Below are 20158 nucleotides of genomic sequence, written 5' to 3' on the forward strand. Positions count from 1 at the left end.
TTGATCTGTATCTTAACTCCATTTACCTGCCTTGGTTTCATAACCCTTAATACCCTCACCCAACAATAATCTATCAATCTCAGTTTTGAGATTTCCAATTGACCCCCAGCCTCGACAGCTTTCTGGGGGACAGAGTTCCAGATTTCCACTCCCCTTTGTGTGAAGAAGTGCTTCCTGACATCACCCCTGAACGGCCGAGCTCTAATTTTAAGGTTGTGGATTCCCCCCACCAGAGGAAATAGTTTCTCTCAATCGACCCTATCAACTCATTTAATCAACTTAAACACCTCGATTAGATCACCCCTTAATCTTCTATACTCGAGGGAATACAAGCAGGTGCAAGTTGAGATCCCAGCGCGGGCTTGGTTAAAATGAGTCAACTCCCTGTTGCCATAGTCACCACGATACAGACTCTGCAATACAGCGAGCGCACACAGAAAATTCCCACCCAACAGCTTTGTCGAAGGAGCTGCCTGAGCTCGGAGTCCCTGGTGCTTATTCTAACAAGTACACCGTGACGCAGGCTGACCCACCGACGTTGAACTCTCCGAGCGGACCAACCACAAAAGCCTGAGAAGGCAGGCTCGAGTCCCAGTGAGCAAAGCGGGCCACTCCCAGAGAACGAAAGAAGGACACGAAACAACTTGTATTTATACAGCGCCATTCGCGACCTCAGGACTTTACAGCCAGCGAAGTACTTTTTTTGAAGTGCGGTCACCGTTGTAATGTAGGGAAAAGCCAATTTGCGCACAGCAAGATCCCACAAACAGCAATATGTGATAATCTGTTTTTTTTTAGTGATGTCGGTTGAGCGATAAATGTTGGCCCAGGACACCGGGGAGAACGCCTAGTCTTCAAAATAGTGGCCGCGGGATGTTTTACGTCCACCCGAGAGGACAGAAGGGGCCTCGGTTTAACGCCTCATCTGAAAGACGGCACCTCCGACAGGACAGCGCTCCCTCACTGTTACCCTACACATTATGTAGCACAAGTCTCTGGGGGAGTGGGGCTTGAACCCATGACCTTCTGACTCAGAGGCAGCGGTGTCACCAGTGAGCTAAGGCGTTCCAGTTCCAGGAACTGGAAGCAGTTCTTTGGAAAATTATGGGCACGCTCAGAACGAAAGAGACACAATACACTGACACAGGAAGCATGGGGAGGAGATGAGACCAACAGAATGCAGTGTTTCAGAGACAGCAGCCCGGTGGTCTTTTAAATCCCATCATGGTACGGTATGAAACAGAACTCAAAAAACCCGGTAATTTTGAAAGCTGTCGGAATGCCTCCAGCCCGTCAAACCTCTGAGATCTCTGCGCTCCTCCATCTCTGGCCTCTTACGTATCCCCGATTTCCTTCGCCCCACCATTGGCAGCCGTGCCTTCAGCTGCTTAGGCCCCAAGCTCTGGAATTCCCTCCCTAAACCTCTCCGCCTCTCTCTCCTCCTTTAAGACGCTCCTTAAAACCTACCTCTTTGACCAAGCTTTTGGTCACCTGTCCTAATCTCTCCTTATGTGGCCCGGTGTCAAATTTTGTCTGAATACGCTCCTGTGAAGTGCCTTGGGACGTTTAAGGCACTTTATAAATGCAAGCTTCTGTTGTTGTAAAAACCCAACTTGTTCATGAATGTCTGTCAAGGAAGGGAAGATGCTTCCTCTACCCAGTCTGGCCTACATGTGATTCCAATCCTACACTCGGGTGTCAGCCTTGGCTCAGTGGGTCGCACTCTCGTCTCTCAGTCCAAAAGTCATAGGTTCAAGCCCCACTCCAGAGATTTGAGCACATAATCCAGGCTGACACCCCCCAGTGCAGTACTGAGGGAGTGCTGCACTGTCGGAGGTGCCGTCTTTCGCTTAAGGCGTTAAACCGAGGTCCCGTCTGCCCCTCTCAGGTGGACGTTAAAGATCCCACGGCCACTATTTCGAAGAAGAGCAGGGGGAGGTCTCCTGGTGTCCCGGCCAATATTTACCCCTCAGCCAACATACACTAAAATTATCTGGTCACTTATCTCATTGCTGTCTGTGGGATCTTGCTGTGTGCAAATTTGCTGCCGTGTTTCCCTACAATCCTACACTTCAAAAATATTTAACTGGCTGTAATGTACTTTGGGACGCCCAGAGGTCGTGAAAGACGCTATAGAAATGCAATTTCTTTCTTTTACGCAGCTGAGTATAGAAAAGGTACAGCTTCCCGGCTGAGGGCAGTGATTTGCTTATATAGAACACACTGCCTGAAAGTGGTGGTGGAAGCAGATTCAATAGCAACTTTCAAAAAGGGAACTGCATAAATATGTGCAGGGCTATGGGGGGGGGGGGGGGGGGGGGGGGAGAAGAGCGGGACTAATCGGAGAGCTCTTTCAAAAGGGCCGGCACAGGCAAGATGGGCCGAACGTCCTCCTTCTGTGCTGTATGATTCAGAGTGAGCAAGTGTGCAGTTTGCTTACCGTGGGTTGGAGCAGGGCACTCGCTGAGTGTTGACGTTGTCACACAGTGGCTCTCCCCCATGATAGATCCCCGTTCTCACGTAGATCTGGAGAGTGGAACAAAACACACATACACACACGTTACTTCAGCTTCCCACTCGAGACGAGGTTCACGGCGCAAACTAAACAAGAGATAAAAGACATGAACCCGAACTCCTGCAGATTATTAAGCCACAAGGGGCTCATCCTGCTGTGGTTGGATTGAAAGTCAGATCTCAGAGGTTTGGAAGGGTCTGCGTCCTCCTGCGTGACCAGGCAATACCCAACAGCATATAAAACGGGTTCCGACGTACAGTCTCAAACCTAAGGGCTAGCTCGTCTTTTCTCAACTCGATGAACTGGCTTCGTGTTTCCACTATTTGCATGAAAATGATTTTAAAAAAAGACCCGCATTTATAACAGCACCTTTCACGACTTCAGGACGTCCCAAAGAGCTTTACAGTCAATGAAGTACTTTATTCCCCCCAAGTGTAGTCGCTGTTGCAATGTAGGAAACGCAGCAGCCAATTTGTGCACAGCAAGATCCCACAGACAGCGATGACATAATGACCAGATAATCTTTTTTTTATATAAAAGTGATGTTGGTTGAGGGATAAGTATTGGCCAAGAAGAACTCCCCTGCTCTTCTTCGAATAGTGGCCATGGGATCTTTTACGTCCACCCGAGAGGGGCAGACGGAGCCTCGGTTTAAGGTCTCATCCAAAAGACGGCACCTCCGACAGTGCAGCACTCCCTCAGCACTGGCACTTGGGAGTGTCCGCCTGGATTGTGTGCTCAAGTATCTGGAGTGGGACTTGAACCCACGATCTTCTGACTCAAGAGGAGAGAGTGCTGCCCACTGAGCCATGGCCGACACCCGAGTGCAGGCTTGCGCGTAGTGGGTGGGGTAAGAATATTGCTTAAGAAGCTTAAAAATTGAGGAGCTGCCTCAATGGCTCAGTTAGAAAGTGCAGTGCTGGGTGTAGTTCTCTGCCGTACAGACCAGGAAGGACCCAGGTGCAGTCCCCGGTAGCTGCCGATTCTCAGCTGGGGAACGGAGAGGATGGGAAACTCGACGAGGGTTCCTGGCCCCGATCATTATCCAGTGACTTGTGCTTAAAAGTACGTGCAAGGGTTAATTTGCAATGTCCCATCTCCTTCAACACTCGCTTGCTCAGGAATGCTAACTTGCATTTATATAGCGCCTTTAACATAGTAAAACATCCCCAAGGCGCTTCACAGGAGCGATTATCAGTCAAAATTTGATACTAAGCCCCATAAGGAGATATTAAGTCAACTTGGTCAAAGAGGTAGGTTTTAAGGAGCATCTTAAAAAGGAGGAGAGAGAGGCGGAGAGGTTTAGGGAGGGAATTCCAAAGCTTGGGGCCTAGGCAGCTGAAGGCACGGCCGCCAATGGTGGGGTGAAGGAATTCAGCGACGTGCAAGAGGCCAGAATTGGAGGAGCGCAGAGATCGCGGGAGGGTCGTAGGGCTGGAGGAGGTTACAGAGATAGGGAGGGGGGGGGGGGGCGAGGCCACAGAGGGAACTGAACACAAGGATGAGAATTTTAAACTCAAGGCGTTGCCGGACCGGGAGTCAACTCAGGTCAGCGAGCGCAGGGGGTGATGGACGAACGGAACTTGGTGCGAGTTAGGATACGGGGCGGCAGAGTTCTGGATCAGCTGGAGATTACGGAAGGTGGAAGATGGGAGGCCGGTCAGGAGAGCGTTGGAATGGTCGAGTCCGGAGGTGACAAAGGAACGGATGAGGGTTTCAGCAGCAGATGATCCGAGGCAGGGGGTGGAGACGGGGTGATGTTACGGAGGTGGAAGTTGGCGGTGTTGGTAATGGAGCGGATCCGGGGACAGAAGCTCAGCTCGGAAGGGGTGAAGACGGGTGTGTCGGCTATGATTGCGAGGGGGCTACTTATGGAGAAAGAGTCGCCAGTCCCCATATTATAAAAGGGATATAGAGGCATTGGAGATTGTTCAAAAAAAAAGATTCACAAGGATGATCCCAGAACTGAGAGGATATACTTATCAGGAAAGGCTGAACAGGCTGGGGCTCTTTTCTCTAGAAAAAAGGCGGCTGAGGAGTGACCTGATCGAGGTCTTTAAGATAATGAAGGGGTTTGATAGGGCAGACATAGAGAAAATGTTTCCACTTGTGGGGGAGTCCAAAACTAGTGGCCATAAATATAAGATAGTCACTAATAAATCCAAATCAGGAATTCAGGAGAAACTTCTTTACCCAGAGAGTGGTGGGAATGTGAAACTTGCTACCACAAGGAGTAGTTGAGGCGAATAGCACAGATGCATTTAAGGGGAAGCGAGATAAACACGAGGGAGAAAGAGAGAGAAAGAAATAGAAGGATATGCTGACAGGGTGAGATGAAGTAGGGAGGGAGGAGGCTCGTGTCGAGCATAAACGCGGACCGGTTGGGCCGAGTGGCCTGTTCCTGTGCCGTAGCTTGGACGTAGTTCGACGCGAGTCCCCGCTTACCTTGTCGATGTCCCGGATGTTGACGTTCACATAGGTGGCACAGAGGATCTTGATCCGCAGCAAGTTGTTGAAGGACCACAGGGATTTGGCGGGCACCTCTCCGTTCATGTAGGAGGTGGCAGTGGAAATGCGACGGGCGTACGAGGGCATCACGAACGTGTTCGCTGGCAGCTGGGTGTAAAGGCTCTCCTTCGACATCAGCATCAGGTGCGGCAGACGCCCGATCATAATGCAGCTTCTTATGTACTGAGGGGCACGGGGAGCAAGTGTATTAATCCTGGGGCATTCTTAACTGAGCCTCAGTACTAATGTGTTCTCAACGTACGTACAGTTTTTCTTTAATTAAATAAAACAACTGGGACCAGCATTGTTGGGATGCTATAATTGGTTAGCTCCCATAAGCTAAGGGACCAGAAAAAACAAAACAAGCTCAGCTCAGGGGCAAATAGGACGCCAAGGTTACGAACAGTCTGGTTCAGCCAGGGAGAGAGATGGAGTCCTTCCGTTTGATTTCACAGGATCCTTTAGGAGGGAATAACATAATTTTCAGCTGTAAGTACAAGAAGGGGAATTGGGATGGGTGCCTAATGATCCTGTAGGGCAGGTTTCCAGCCACTGGGTGTCGCTGGTCGCGCTTTGAGACTTTAGGGGCAATTCTGCTGTCTCGCGCTCCCAGCTGGGAGGCTCACCCAGAGGGAGCACGGGCCAGAGACGGGGCAGCTGCACTGTAGCTCCGATGCTCCGGCTTGCACTCCCTGCGAGAGGGGCTCCCCGCCGTGGGGGGGGGGGAAGGGCAGTATTGCGAGGTATCCCCTCTCTTTCTCACAGCCACACCCTGCCAACAGGACGAGCGACTCACCTTGTACTGACTGATGGGATACTTCTCCAGAAGGTACTCGTCGCAGCCGCACACTTTCAGGATGTACTTGCCCTGGTATTCCTGCACGCACAGCTTCAGCTGCTCCAGGGAGAGGTGCATGCTCCTGGTCTTCTTGCGGATGGCCTCGGCGATCACCTGCTCCGGCATGTAGTCGTGCGGGATCTTCAGGGTGTACTTCTGCTTGTCGTTGGTCGGCGAGACGATTACCCAGATCGTCACGATTATACGGCCTGCAAATTGGGGCGGGTTAGGGGATGGGAAGAGGGGAATTCAAAATTCCAGTTCAGGAAAACAAATTAGCAGCTCGCTCTAAAATCAAGATCGGAACCACTGCTCCTGTAACCAGGGTCCCGCTGGCAACAGGCCCAGCTTTGGAGCTGGTGAAATATCTGGAATGTAAACCAGATGTCAAAATTTTCGATTGTTTGTGATGTAGGATCGTAGAATGTGACGGCACAGCAAGAGGCCACTCAGCCCATCGCGCCCGTGCTCTCTCTCTGAGAGACCTATCCACTCAGTCCCACTCTTGGAAAAAGGAAAATTTTTAAATATTGCTCCACTTCCCTTTTCTGGATTCTGTTTCCCCCACTGTTTCTGCTCAGGCATTCCACGTCCTAACAACCCTGCGTGTAAAAAGATTTCTTCTTCGCTCCTTTAGTGTGGTCTTCAATCCATGCCGTCACTGGCCAATGGAAATAAGTTTTTGCACCCCCCCCCACCTTACCTCATCAAAACCCCTCATATTTCTCCCGTACCTTACAAGGACGAGGCATTCGGCTTTAAAGGGACCCAACGAGCTCTCATCAACTGCAAATCAGAACTCGGGCCACTGTCAGCATGGTGCACCTTATCATTTACAATAGGTCGCACCCTCATAAAGCAGCAGCCAGAGGGCTGGTACCTGAGCATGCTCCTTCATCTTCCCCGCAGTCTACCGTCCTCCCAATTGGATGCTTCACCGACTGCACTCCTCCAATAAGGACGGCGTAGTCGTCTGAGCTACGATCCTCCCCTCCCCTCAGCCCCATTCGGCCCATCTCCCTCATTTCCTCTCTCTCTCTGAAAGAGCTCTCCCCTCAGTCCCATTCCCCATATCTTCCCTGTTCTCTTTCGTAATATGGATGCCGACTTGTTTAGGTACGTTCTTCGTTCCTTAGCAGCGAAGGTGGGATGGAAAGGGGTGGGGTGAGGGTTGCTGAGACAGGATGAGCCTTTGACTCTTGGGATTAAACAATTGAGGTCAGTAATTAGATAAAGAAAGAAGTTGCATTTATATAGCACCTTTCACAACCTTGGGACATCCCAAAGCACTTTACAGCCAATTAAGTACTTTTGAAGTGTAGTCACTGTTGCAATGTAGGAAACGCGGCAGACAATTTACGCACAGCAAGATCCCACAAACAGCAATGTGAAAATGAGCAGATAATCTGTTTTTTTTTTTAGTGATGTTGGTTGAGGGATAAATATTGGCCCCAGGGAGAACTCCCCCTGCTCTTCTTCGAAACAGCGGCCGTGGGATCTTTTACGTCCACCTGAAAGGGGCAGACGGGGCCTCGGTTACAAGGCACGATGGGCCGAACGGCCTCCTTCCGCGCTGTAAGATTTGATGAATTAAGTCCGGGAGTTCCCTCTCAGACCCGATTGGGTACGTGGCTGGTTTTGCTCAGGTGAATCACACAGCATCCTTTCCCCCCCCCCCCCCTCCCACCACCCCTCCCCAAATCCCCACACTCACCTTTATCCAGCTTGTTGTAGATGTGCTTGGGCAGGTCGGCCGTAGATTCCACATTGGGAGGATACACGTACAGGGACTGGCTCTGGGGGCCATTGGAGTCTCTCAGCTCCACGGCTTCCTTGCAGACGCTTAGAATGTTGCGCCTGAAATCCTGAACCTCCGAGTCCTTCACCAGCTCGAACTCGCAGATCGGCATTCCAATTGCGAACCCTAAAGTCGGGGAGGACATGGTTACTGAGTGGTTTTCTTGCAACCCCCCCCCCCGCCATTTCCCTCCTTGGTTTCCACCCCTCTTGCCCTGACGGTACTGACTCTGGCTTGGGGAATGTTTGTGGTGGGGAGGGGGCCACTGGCCACTTGCCCGAGTGGCCGCTCTTTGTAGCTGAAGCTGGACATTAGAGCATCGTTGGCTATTCGACCACAAAGGCCATCACGGCCCCATCCTTGTCCTCACCCCACATTTTCCAGCAAGGTCAGGGAGCTCGGCTGGGTTTTCACCCTCCCTGCTACACTGGGTGTTACCTTTATCCACGGACTGGGGGGGGGGGGGGGGGAGGGTGGGTACAGTGGGGATGTACCCACTGCCCCCGATTGTCCAACCGTTTGTTTAATGGTCGCGGAACTCACTGGCAGCCTGAATTTGTGAGGCCCCCCATCCCTGACTCATAAAATCACCCCCGGTGGCTTTCATTTCACCTACCTGTAATTTTCATTCACACAGAACCATAGAAGTTTACCGCACAGGAGGAGGCCATTTGGTCCATCGTTTGTGCTAGCACTTTGATAGAGTAATCCCAAACTAATCCCACTGCCCCGCTCTCTCCCCATAGCCCTGTATCAATCCCAAACTAATCCCACTATCCCACTCTCTCCCCATAGCCCTGTATCAATCCCAAACTAATCCCACTGCCCCACTCTCTCCCCATAGTCCTGTATCAATCCCAAACTAATCCCACTGCCCCGCTCTCTCCCCATAGCCCTGTATCAATCCCAAACTAATCCCACTGCCCCACTCTCTCCCCATAGCCCTGTATCGATCCCAAACTAATCCCACTGCCCCGCTCTCTCCCCATAGCCCTGTATCAATCCCAAACTAATCCCACTGCCCCACATAGCCCTGTATCAATCCCAAACTAATCCCACTATCCCACTCTCTCCCCATAGCCCTGTATCAATCCCAAACCAATCCCACTGCCCCACTCTCTCCCCAAATCCCTGTATCATCTTCTGCTTCAAATATATCCAATTTTCCCTTCAAAGATCCAACGGTCTCTGCCTCAACCACTCCCTGTGGCAAAACAACCAACTGTTTAAAGAAATTTCTCCTAACCTCTCTGCCTCATTCTCTTAGTGACAGTATGACCCTTCGTCAGTGACTCCTGAACCAGAGGATATAGTCCCTGTTCACACCCTTTAAAAAAAACCTCCACTGACTCTTCCTCTTAGCTTTCTCTGCTCCGGTTGAAATAATCCCAGTGTAAATCCCACTCTGTGCTACCTTAATGGAGGCGTTAACCCATTAACATCTGCATTAAAAAAAAGTGGGCAGTAATTCACCCAAAAGGTGCTGACCGATGCACTAAAACACACAGAAGGGAAATGTAACGAAACAATCACTTAGAATCGTAGAAACATACAGCACAGAAGGAGGCCGTTCGGCCCATCGTGCCTGTGCCGGCTCTCTGAAAGAGTCATCCAATTAGTCCCACTCCCCACCGCCCTGAAAATTTTTCCTTTTCAAGTATTTATCCAATTCCCCCTTTTGAAAGTTACTACTGAATCTGCTTCCACCGCCCTTTCAGGCAGCGCATTCCAGATCAGAACAACTCATTGCATAAATAAGATTCTCATCTCCTCCTCTGGTTCTTTTACCAATTATCTTAAATCTGTGTCCTCTCATTACCGGCCAGTGGAAACAGTTTCTCCCCATCCACTCTATCGAAACCCCCTCATAATTTTGAGCACCTCAATTAAATCTCCCCTTAACCTTCTCTGCTCCAAGGAGAACCACCCCAGTTTCTCTCACATAAACTGAAACCCCTCATCCTGTCACCGTGCTGATAAATCTCCTCTGCGCCCTCGCTAAGGTCTTATTTTGACAGTTATTTTCCACGCCGACGACGGGTAATGGGTGAAGCTGGCACTCACCGATCTCCCGGTTGAGGATTTTCTCCTCTCTGTTGCCCACTGGCTCGATCACTTTAAGGAGGGGCTGGAACAGCCTCAGGTCACAGAGTCTCCGCGTCTCGTCGTAGAACTCTTCCCTCTCCGCCTCCTGGGTTACTCCCACAAAGATATACGAGGATTCATCCTACGGGAGAACGGACGTAACTTGCACGGTGAAGTTACCCGCATGCCCAAGTCCGGCGGTTCATGCGAGGGTGGGGGGGTCGCCAGCCGGCCAAACAGCAATTAATCTGATCATTGGCATCTTGGCATCCCGGCTTTTCTTTTAATCCATGTGGGCATCGCTGGCCAGGCTGGCATTTATTGCACCATCCCTAGTTGCCCTGAAAAGTTGTTGGTGGGCCTTTATCTTGAACCCTCTGGTGGCAGGTTTGATACAACTGGGGGGTTTGCCAGGCCACTTCACAGGGCGGTTAAGAGTCAACCACGTTGGTGTGGGACTGGAGTCACGTATAGGCCCAGACCGGGTAAGGACGGCAGGTTTCCTTCCCTAAAGGACATCAGTGAACCAGTCGAATTTTTACGACAATCCGACATCTTCGTGGTCACCTTTACTGAGACCAGCTTTTTATTTCCATTTTAAAAAAAAAATTAAACAGCTCTGGTGGGATTTGAACTCACGTTCTGTGGACGATCAGACCAGGCCTCTGGATTACCAGTCCGGTAACATTACCACCACACTGCCGTACTCATCATTGACAGAATTTTCAAACTCTCAAACAGCCAGGGTGGGATTTGAACTCAGGTTGAAAGGGACTGGGTTACCAGTCCGTTAACATAACCACTACGCTACCGTATCCCCATCTCCGCCCAGCCCCGGCAACTCCAGTTGACTATGGATGGATCATGAACGGGGTTACGGGAGCCACAGATAGAGGCTACCACTCTTCATGAAGGTCAAAAACAGATTGGGGATGGTGTTGAAAAAGAACATGGTTTGGAAAAAGAAAAAATGTATCATCAAAATATCTCAAAGTTCGACACCCATTAAATTACCGTGGTAAAGCAGTTGTTATGTAGACAAACATGGCAGCCAATCTCCACCACCAACAGACCACAAGTGCCAATGAGATGAAGCCCCGGTTAATCTGATTTTTGTTGGTGTTGATTGAGGGAGGAATGCTCGTCACAGGACACTGGGGAGAATTCCCCTGCTCTTCTTCCAATAGTGCTGTGGGATCTTTAACATCCACCCGAGGGGGCAGACGGGAGCCTCAGTTTAACGTCTCATCCGAAAGACGGCACCTACGACAGCACAGCACTCCCTCGGTACTGGCACTGGGAGTCGTCAGCCCACAGAGCGGGGCTCAAACCCACGACCTTCTGACTCAGAGGCGAGAGTGCTACCCACTGAGCCACAGCTGACATCCGTTATTCTGTGTGTGCGTGTGTGTGTGCGCGCGTGTGTGCGCGCGCGCGATATGGGTCACGTTGCCCTGCACTGCTGGCTGACACCCACCGTCAAGGCTTTTGGGGTGAGGTAACGGAGGGCGATGGAACCGAACCCAGGCAAGGAGTTCGCGCTTGACGATGGGGCCGACCGCCCCTCCTGCCCCGCGCTCCCCCCCCCCCAAACCGGGATCGGCAGCCCCGCAGAGCGACTAACCTGCAGAAGGTGGAAGAGCGGGTACTTGCGGGACTCTCGGAACAGCTCGTGCTTGATGCTGATCAGCGTGGCCTCTCGCAGGCACTCCAGCGTGACGATCATCCCGTTGGGCAGGCAGCAGTCCACCAGGATGCGGGGGGGCATCAAGTGGAGGCCCCATAGCTCCCCCGAGGATGGACGAGGGGGCATCCTGGGCGGGGGTTTAGTCGCAGACGGTCCCTCAACTCACGGTCGTCGATGCAGGTACCTGGATTAGCTGGGAAGGGGAGGGGAGATAAAAAGAAAACAGAGGAATGTCAGCAAGTCAGTGTTACAATGAATTTTACAGCACAGAAACAGGCCATTCGGCCCTACAGGTCTATGCTGGCGTTTATGCTCCACAAAAGCCTCCTCCCACCCCTTCTTCACCTCACTATCAGCATATCCTTCTATTCCTTTCTCCCTCATGTACTTATCCAGCTTCCCCTTAAATGTATCTATTCTATTCACCTCAACTACTCCTTGTGATAGCGAGTTCCACATTCTCACCACTCTCTGGGTAAAGAAGTTTCTCCTGAATTCCCTATTGGATTTATTAGTCATCATCTTAGATACACTTGTGGAACACGATTCCATTGAATGAGTGCCTGTTTCGAGTCTTTACGTGGCTCGTCCATGTGGTAAAGTCCGGTTACACAACAGGCAAGGGTGGGGGAGCAGCGGGTACTGGGCGGGGAAGAGTAGGGGAGGCCGTTGTTATGGGAAAGTCCTATCACCGAGTCTCAAAATTTCACCAAGCGTTGACGTCCGACCACATGGAGCGCAAACCGGGTCTACTGGTCCTCTTCTGGATCCCCGTTGTTGGTCTTTTCGCTCTCTGTATTGTTTTCTTTAGGTGAGACTTTGAGGCCCTGAGTTATAAATGATCCTGCTTTTAATGGTTGGCATTTCCTTTTGGGGTTCTATCCCCGAAGGTCGCTCTTCCTCACTCTTTGTCTTGTCTTCACCAATTAATATACCCCTCTCTCGGTCTTTAACAACCGGAGTAGGTTTTCTATTGGGCATTTGGATTGGTCTCATCATCATGAAGTCATCCTCACTTGCTTGTGTGTATGAGGTTTTAGTTGCTTGCCTCGTAGGGAGAGGTCTAGCAGTAGTCCAGCCGATGTATTTTTCACCAAGGGTCACCGGTAACTCCGTGGCGGGGAGGTTGTTTGCTCGGTCCTCGTCCCTTCCGGCTTGGATGAACCCCTGGGGGTCATCCGATTTGTGTTTTTTTTAAAAAAAATAAGAGGGCTTGCTTCCCCTTCCCTGCTGGGGATTTGATCTCCGCAGATCACCTTAGCCATCTTGAATTCTTTGCGCAGTCGATTTAGCCAACAAATTAACGTCGTTTCCAGCAGGACCACATGGAGGTACAACAAACTGACTGAGAATTCAAGAGTGGCACAGCGATGTAACCAGAGGATTTCTCTTACCGAAGTAAGAGAGTCTTAGTTAATGGCCCCTAGTTCTGGGAAACATCCTTCTCTACGTCTACCCTATCGAACCCCCTCATAATCTTAAAGGCCTCGGTCTGGTCACCCCTCAGCCTTCTCTTTTCTGGAGAAAAGAGCCACAACCCGTTCGATCTTTCCCTCTCAGTTTTGGTATCATCCTAGTCAATCTTTGTCGTCACGAGGATTTCAAGAACAAGCCCGTACTCAACAACATCAACTTGCATTTATATAGCGCCTTTAAGACGTTCCACGCGGTTACCAGTACTTCACCTCGGCATTACCAAGCTCAAAATGCTCTCTCCAGAAACACACAATCCCGGTTCGGAACGAACAAGATCTGTAATTGTCTCTCCACGGTTGGAAAAAGGGCGCAGTTATGATCAATTTCCCACTCCCACCAGCTCTTCACTGGTAGCCTGGTTGGAATATCACGCTCCCAACTCACTGGTTCGTCAGTGTTTCGCCATCAAGAATTAAGGCGAACAATGTACCGCTCCTTAAATTATGCAGAAAATAAACCTACAATAAAAGGCAACTCGACACCGCTGTTGCTGCCCGTTAACAATTACTCAAAGGGAACACTGAACTCTGCTATGCACAAATTGAAACTCCTACAATATTCCCACTCCTCGAGGGACCCTGGTCACAAAAATGATAGGGCGCTAAATTGGGCCGTGTAGCGCCCATTGTTTTGGCGTGACACGGCCTCTTCGACATCCATGATGGCGTCTTGGATGCGCACGCAAGTTTCCAGCGTGACGTGCACCAGACGCCATTTTGGTATAGGAGTTAGCTCAGGCACAGATAACGAACGCTGGAATCGTGTAAAGTAGGGAGAAAAAGGCTTCAATCAGTGTATGACGCTGATTTAAAGTGATAAGTCCCAAAATGGTGTCTAACGCTCAACTCAACCCCGACCATCTGAACGTGTCTTAGAGTGCCTGGAGGACCCCCCCACCGGCGCTATTTAAAGGAACAATGCAGGATTTATAGGTTAGTGGCTGGATTATTGCTTCTGTCTGCCCAGACATTTTTAACTGTTTTTGGAGGTTTGCTACACTTGAATACTAGGACGCAGGGACATAGCCTAACATTTAGAGCCAGGACGAGCAGGAGTGAAGTTAGGAAATGCTTCTATGCGCAAAAGGGTGGGAGAAGTTTGGAACGTTCGTCTGCAAACAGCAGTTGGTGCTAGCTCAATTGAGAATTCTAAATCTGAGATTGATAGATTTCTGTGAACCGAGGGTATTAAGGGATATGGGGCTAAGGTGGGTATATGGAGTTAGGTCACAGGTCCACCCTGATCTGATCGAATGGTGGAACAGGCTCGAGGGGCAAAATCCCACCGCCACTTGCTGCCTCCTGACATGTGCCAGCTTCTCCTGCAAGAAAGCGGGACGTGTGTCTGGGTGATGTGCCTATCGTGGTTGAATAGCTGTCAGTGTGTGTGGTCTGTGAGTTGTGGATGGATGGTTTGCAACGGTGGTAATGTGTAAGGGTGAGAGGGTTGAGTACTGATGGAAAGAGTTTGTTGTTATGTGGACGATTGCGGGTGTAGTGCGAGGAGCAATGGATGCGGCTAGTGGTGTAGTTGGTAGGAGACGCCACTTGACAGTTGACCTCACTCACCTTGACCACTCATGTCAAAGCATTGAACTTCTTCCTGTACTGCATCTATGTTCATGATGCTGTGCACCTGACATTGACTTCATCCCCTACTGCCTCCCACTGCCTTTTGGATGTAGGTCTGGAGGGCCTCTTGCTCCCTCCCCCCACCCCACGGCGGATGTAGGATGTCCCTCCTTCCGTCCACCTCTTGCACCAAGGCATCTGGTGCATCAGCAAAGAACCTTGGTGCACGGACTCTCAGATCGGCAGATTGGTGAGGTCTGGCATGCAGATTGGAGGATGTGTGAGATTTAGTGGTGCGCAACCTTTATTCAATGTTTTAACATAACTCATCAGTCTGTAAAAATAGGGATGGGACCTGCAACTGTGCTTTATGTGTGCGATGTCTGATCTCCGTTCAGACTCCGTGCAGACAGTAGGCTGTTATATTCAGCAAATAACAGGTACCAGCTACCTTTAAGAGATTTCGAACACACAGCCTGCCTTTAAGAGATTGGAGCTTCCCTCTGCTGGTGGAAAGTGCGAATTGCACAGAATCCTCGTTCAACGCTGATTTCCAACGCAGATTGCAGGTTAAGTCCTCAGGCCTGACAAAAATCTCGTCCTGCCTGCGCAGGGACCATTGGGCGCGGGGTAATAGCGGATCGTGCTACCCCCGCCCAAAAACAGGCCCTATCCAATTTGTCCCTTACATGCGGAGATTAAAGGAGCGATGCGCTTCGCAAAATGAATCAGGCCTTTCAGCCCATTTGGTCTCACCTTTCCGCAGTACCAACCCCCACAGTCTCGCCATTAACCATCCAGCCCTTTCTTAAATCTCCCGGCCTTGACCATACTTGTTCCAGCTGTCGATCCCCCCCTCTTGTATAAATAGGCGGGTCCTAAACTTGCCCTTCACGGCCCGATCCTGTGCTCCCACCATGTGTCAGAGAGTACTGGTTCCAGTTTGCTTTCTGCGTCCTGTTAGGTACACGGGATTAGGACTACTGCTGGTGTGAAGGACAAACACAAGCACGGGCTGGTTGGGCCGAACGGCCTCTTTGTCATTTCCACGTAATGCTACGCAGGTACCTTATACACCCCTGTAAAGGTCCTCTCTCTCTCTGAGACGTCCCTTTCCACAAGGAGAGCTCGAAAGTTTGTACTGGGCTGAAGTTTAATACAGGGAAATTCAAAGAACTGTACAGTGGAAGAACAAAGGGGCACCAGTCCTGCCTGGGTAGGTTAGAATTAGCTAAGGAAGAAATTGAAAGAGATTTAAGGGCATTAGTTGATGCACTATTCAACATGTCCAAAACTTTCAGGCAACAAAAAAGCAATTAGGATACTGGGTTATATGGTCAAATCGGTTGAGATATAGCGCCTTATATGTAGTAAAATGTCCCAAGGCCCTTAACAGAATCGTAATCAGACAAAACCGTGACCCGGAGCCACAGGAGGAGATATTAGGGCAGGAGGCCAAAAGGTTGGTTAATAAGGTGGGTTTTAAGAAAGGAGGAGAGAGAGGTTTAGGGAGGGAATTCCAGAGCTCGGGGCCTAGGCAGCTGAAGGCGCGGCCGCCAATGGTGGGGCGAAGGAAGTGGGGGTTGGACAAGAGGCCAGAGTCGGAGGGAGGCAGAGTTCCCGGAGGGTTGTACGGGCTGGAGGAGGTTACCGAGATAGGGAGGGGGGGGGGCGAGGCCACGGAGGGATTCGAACAGGAGGACGAGAATTTTAAAACGGAGGCGTTCGGGGACCGGGAGCCAACGTTGGACAGCGAGCACGAGGGAGCGATGGGTAAACGGGAGTGGGTGCGAGTTAGGATACGGGGCAGCAGAGTTTAAGTTTACAGAAGGTGCAAGATGGGCGGCCGGCCAGGAGAGCTTTGGAATAGTCGGGTCTAGAGGTAACAAAGAGCCTGGGTGAGGGTTTCAGCAGCAGGTGGGCTACGGCAGGGGTTGAGACGGGCAATATTACGGAGGTGGAAGTACTCTATAGGTTAATAAACTCATTAAGCCTGCCTGCCTGTATACTAAGGTTCGGTTAAACAGCTCTGTCGTTTCTGGAGCTCTGATTTGAAAGTTATCGTGCTGTGGTTTGGCTATTTCTACTCCCCAAGTAATATTTAGGTGACTGATTACCCATCAGTGGCGTAAGAATCACTCATTTTCCTTTAAATAAATATTATGCAGAGCTTCAAGCAGGTCACTATTAAAGGCTTGAAAGAAAGAACTTGCATTTATATAGCGCCTTTCACTACCTCAGGACGTCCCAAAGCGCTTTACAGCCAATGGAGTACTTTTGAAATGTAGACACTGTTGTCAGTGCAGTCAATTTGCGCACAGCAAGCTCCCACAAACAGCAATGTGATAATAACCAGATAATCTGCTTTTAGTGATGTTGGTGGAGGGATAAATATTGGCCCCAGGACAGCAGGGAGAACTCCCCTGTTCTTCTGCGAAATAGTGCTGTGGGATCTTTTAAGTAAATCTGACCGTACAGCACTCCGGCAGTACTGCATTGGGAGTGTCAGTCTAGGTCTTGTGCTCAAGTGTCTGGAGTGGGACTTGAACCAGAGTCAGAGTCGAGGGCGCTGCCCACTGAGCCACGGCTGACACCGGATTCAGTATTGAAGCTAACCTGCCAGAGCAGATGCCCTGCGGGCAGAAAGAACAGACTGAACCTGCCCACCAGCAGCCTCACCCACTTTCCCTATTCCAGACAATCTCTAGAGAGCTGGGACCACTGGCATGAGTTCATTATCTTACTAAAGATTTTAAGGTCCCATGTTCGATTCCACCCCCCCACCTCCCCGTCTGTGTCTGGTCACTCAATATCTGCCAGGTCTGTGGCAGGCAGCACAGAGAAGAGGATCAGGCCCAACTGCAATGCCCCACTTGGTCGAATAGCCCATCACTTCTCACAATTTAGACTCACATACGAATAATGGAGGGGTTCCCAGAGGCTTGTCAGCGCTCGTTAGGCTGAACCCCAGTGAGAGTCGGGACTGTCTGGCGGACAGGGAAGTGGGGAACTGGGGGGGGGGGGAAAGAGAAAAGAGGAATAAAGAATATTTCGAGTACAATTAGAAAGGCAAGAAAAATATAGAGACGGGAGGTCCTGTATCACTGAAACCCCTTTCGGGGAATTTGCGTGTAAATTTAACAAAAAACACCTCAGACTCAATCACAACAATCTAAACAAAACACAGTTTAAGAAAACACATCAATTTATTTACACTGCAGTGCTATCCTGACCTAACCACTGGGACAGGAGCGTCCTTGAAAAGCACGGAGACCTGCTGAGCAGTGAAAAGCACTCAAGAGCGCAGCAGTTTCTCTAATTATTAAACTGGAGGTGGAGAGGGAGAGAGAAGAAAGGAGGGAGAGGGAGAGAGAAGAAAGGAGGGAGAGGAAGAGAGAAGAAAGGAGGGAGAGGAAGAGAGAAGAAAGGAGGGAGAGGAAGAGAGAAGAAAGGAGGGAGAGGAAGAGAGAAGAAAGGAGGGAGAGGAAGAGAGAAGAAAGGAGGGAGAGGAAGAGAGAAAGGAGGGAGAGGAAGAGAGAAAGGGAGAGGAAGAGAGAAAGGGAGAGGAAGAGAGAAAGGGAGAGGAAGAGAGAAAGGGAGAGGAAGAGAGAAAGGGAGAGGAAGAGAGAAAGGGAGAGGAAGAGAGAAAGGGAGAGGAAGAGAGAAAGGGAGAGGAAGAGAGAAAGGGAGAGGAAGAGAGAAAGGGAGAGGAAGAGAGAAAGGGAGAGGAAGAGAGAAAGGGAGAGGAAGAGAGAAAGGGAGAGGAAGAGAGAAAGGGAGAGGAAGAGAGAAAGGGAGAGGAAGAGAGAAAGGGAGAGGAAGAGAGAAAGGGAGAGGAAGAGAGAAAGGGAGAGGAAGAGAGAAAGGGAGAGGAAGAGAGAAGAAAGGAGGAGAAAAAGAGAGGAGAGGAGAGAAGAGAGAAGAGGAGAAAAAGAGAAAGGAGAGGAGAGAAGAGAGAAGGAGAGGGACAGATACAGTCACCGCTGTTTATCAAGGAAAATAAGGGGAGGGGTTCCAGAGATTTGTTTTCCACCTTTATGACTGTATCGCGATACTCCTGCTGCATACACGGGGTTAACTAGACTCTCCCCACCCCCTCATCAAAGAGGTTCAGATCCCTCCCCAGAGTTATGGACTTTCCTTCCCTCACTGGCTCTGATGGAAGAGTCTACGCACCAATTAATTGGTCGATCTTTGCAGATACTGACGGACGTAAGAGGAAGAGGATGGGGAGATTCCCCAAGACATGCAAATTTTTTCCACCTTCATTTCAGATTAAAATCGGCAGTTTTTAAAAAAAAAGCTGGGTTTTGTTTTCGGTTGCTTCAAACAAGGCCGACACTCTGAATGACCCCTGGCTGCTGCAGGAGGCACACTTGTGGTGAAGCCCTGTCCTTGCTCCCAGCGGAGCTGATGCCGCTACACGGGCCAAGAGTGCATCCTGTTTACCGCAGGGCTCCTCGGCTGCTCTGCAGGACACACACCACACACACACACAATCTCAATTTCCTTCACAGAAACTCTCAGGGCCTTTTAGAATGTTCCCCACCACACTTCCCTGGCACGTGTCAGCTTGGCTCGGTCGGCAGAAGGTCGTGGGTCCGAGTCCTAGTCCAGAGACTCGAGCACGGTCGACGCTTCCCAGTGCCAGGACCGAGGGAGCGCCGCACTGCCGAAGCTGCCCTTTTTCGGATGAGACGTTAAACCGAGGCCCCCCGTCTGCCCCCTTGGGTGGACGTAAAAGGTTCCCGCGGCCACTATTTCGAAGAAGAGCAGTGGGGAGTGCTCCCCGGTGTCCCGGGCCAATATTTATCCCTCGACCAACATCACAAAGAAACATTATTTGGTCATTATCACATTGCTGTTTGTGGGATCTTGCTGTGCGCAAATTGGCAGCTGCGTTTCATACATTACAACACTTCAAAAAAAAAGTACTTAGTTGGCTGTAAAGCGCTTCGGGACGTCCTGAGGTTGTGAAAGGCGCGACAGAAATGCAAAGTCTTTCAGTACACTTTGCGTGAAAAGTCCTTCCAGATTTCAATCCTAAAAGCCCTAACCTTAATTTTAAGATCATGCCCCCTTGTTGCGGATTCCGGAAAGAGTTTCCCTGTAACTCCCCCCTATCGAATGAGCACCTCCATTTGGTCACCCCTCAACCTTCTAAACTCGGGGCAATGCAAACCAAGCTCAAGAGAATGTTGTTTAAGAAGACACCAGGGGGCCACAGTGGGGGACTCGTCTCATTCAACAACAGTTCTGAATTTAGCAAATGCTGAGCAATTAAAACCTGCCAAAAAATGCACATCTTAATTCCAAATTTACAATCTTCAACAGCTTCCTCTCCCTCCCCCACTCTCTCTCTCTCGTGTAACTTGGGTCACTGCCTTTGCCCCCTTTCCGACACGGCCCGTGCTCGGCTAGCCCCCTCCCCCCCGCGTCGGGGAGCAGCGGACGCAGAGCGGTCTGGGTCTCCCCAGAAGCTGATGGGTACCGGCCGCTTGTTGTAATGGGTGGGGGGGGAAAACGGGGAAAGCTTCACCCGCGATGCCCTCGGAAATATCGTTCACAGAAAAGGAGCTCGCGATGTTTGTGCCTTGGAGCAGATGCCGGTGTCACGGGGCGAGGAGGGTGAACCTTTGTAGACGTAAATGGAGCGGCTCTCCTCCCTCGGCCGTCTCTC

At 50.6% G+C, this 20158-nt stretch overlaps 1 protein-coding gene across 3 annotated transcripts in view; it reads right to left on the minus strand.

Moving 5' to 3' along the window:
• LOC137302418 (phosphatidylinositol 4,5-bisphosphate 3-kinase catalytic subunit alpha isoform) overlaps positions 1–20158 on the minus strand; it is a 91317-nt gene that overhangs the window by 44106 nt on the left and 27053 nt on the right. For all 3 annotated transcript variants that reach the window (XM_067972069.1, XM_067972068.1, XM_067972067.1), the window contains exons 2-7: positions 11369–11624; positions 9724–9886; positions 7576–7785; positions 5820–6070; positions 4961–5206; positions 2441–2526 (exon numbers count right to left, since the gene is read on the minus strand). In XM_067972069.1, the coding sequence (XP_067828170.1) occupies positions 2441–2526; positions 4961–5206; positions 5820–6070; positions 7576–7785; positions 9724–9886; positions 11369–11557 (1145 nt within the window). In that variant the 5' untranslated portion in view covers positions 11558–11624. The remainder of the gene's footprint in view (positions 1–2440; positions 2527–4960; positions 5207–5819; positions 6071–7575; positions 7786–9723; positions 9887–11368; positions 11625–20158) is intronic.

Source organism: Heptranchias perlo, chromosome 35 (assembly GCF_035084215.1).
Source record: "Heptranchias perlo isolate sHepPer1 chromosome 35, sHepPer1.hap1, whole genome shotgun sequence".
Taxonomy (NCBI): domain Eukaryota; kingdom Metazoa; phylum Chordata; class Chondrichthyes; order Hexanchiformes; family Hexanchidae; genus Heptranchias; species Heptranchias perlo.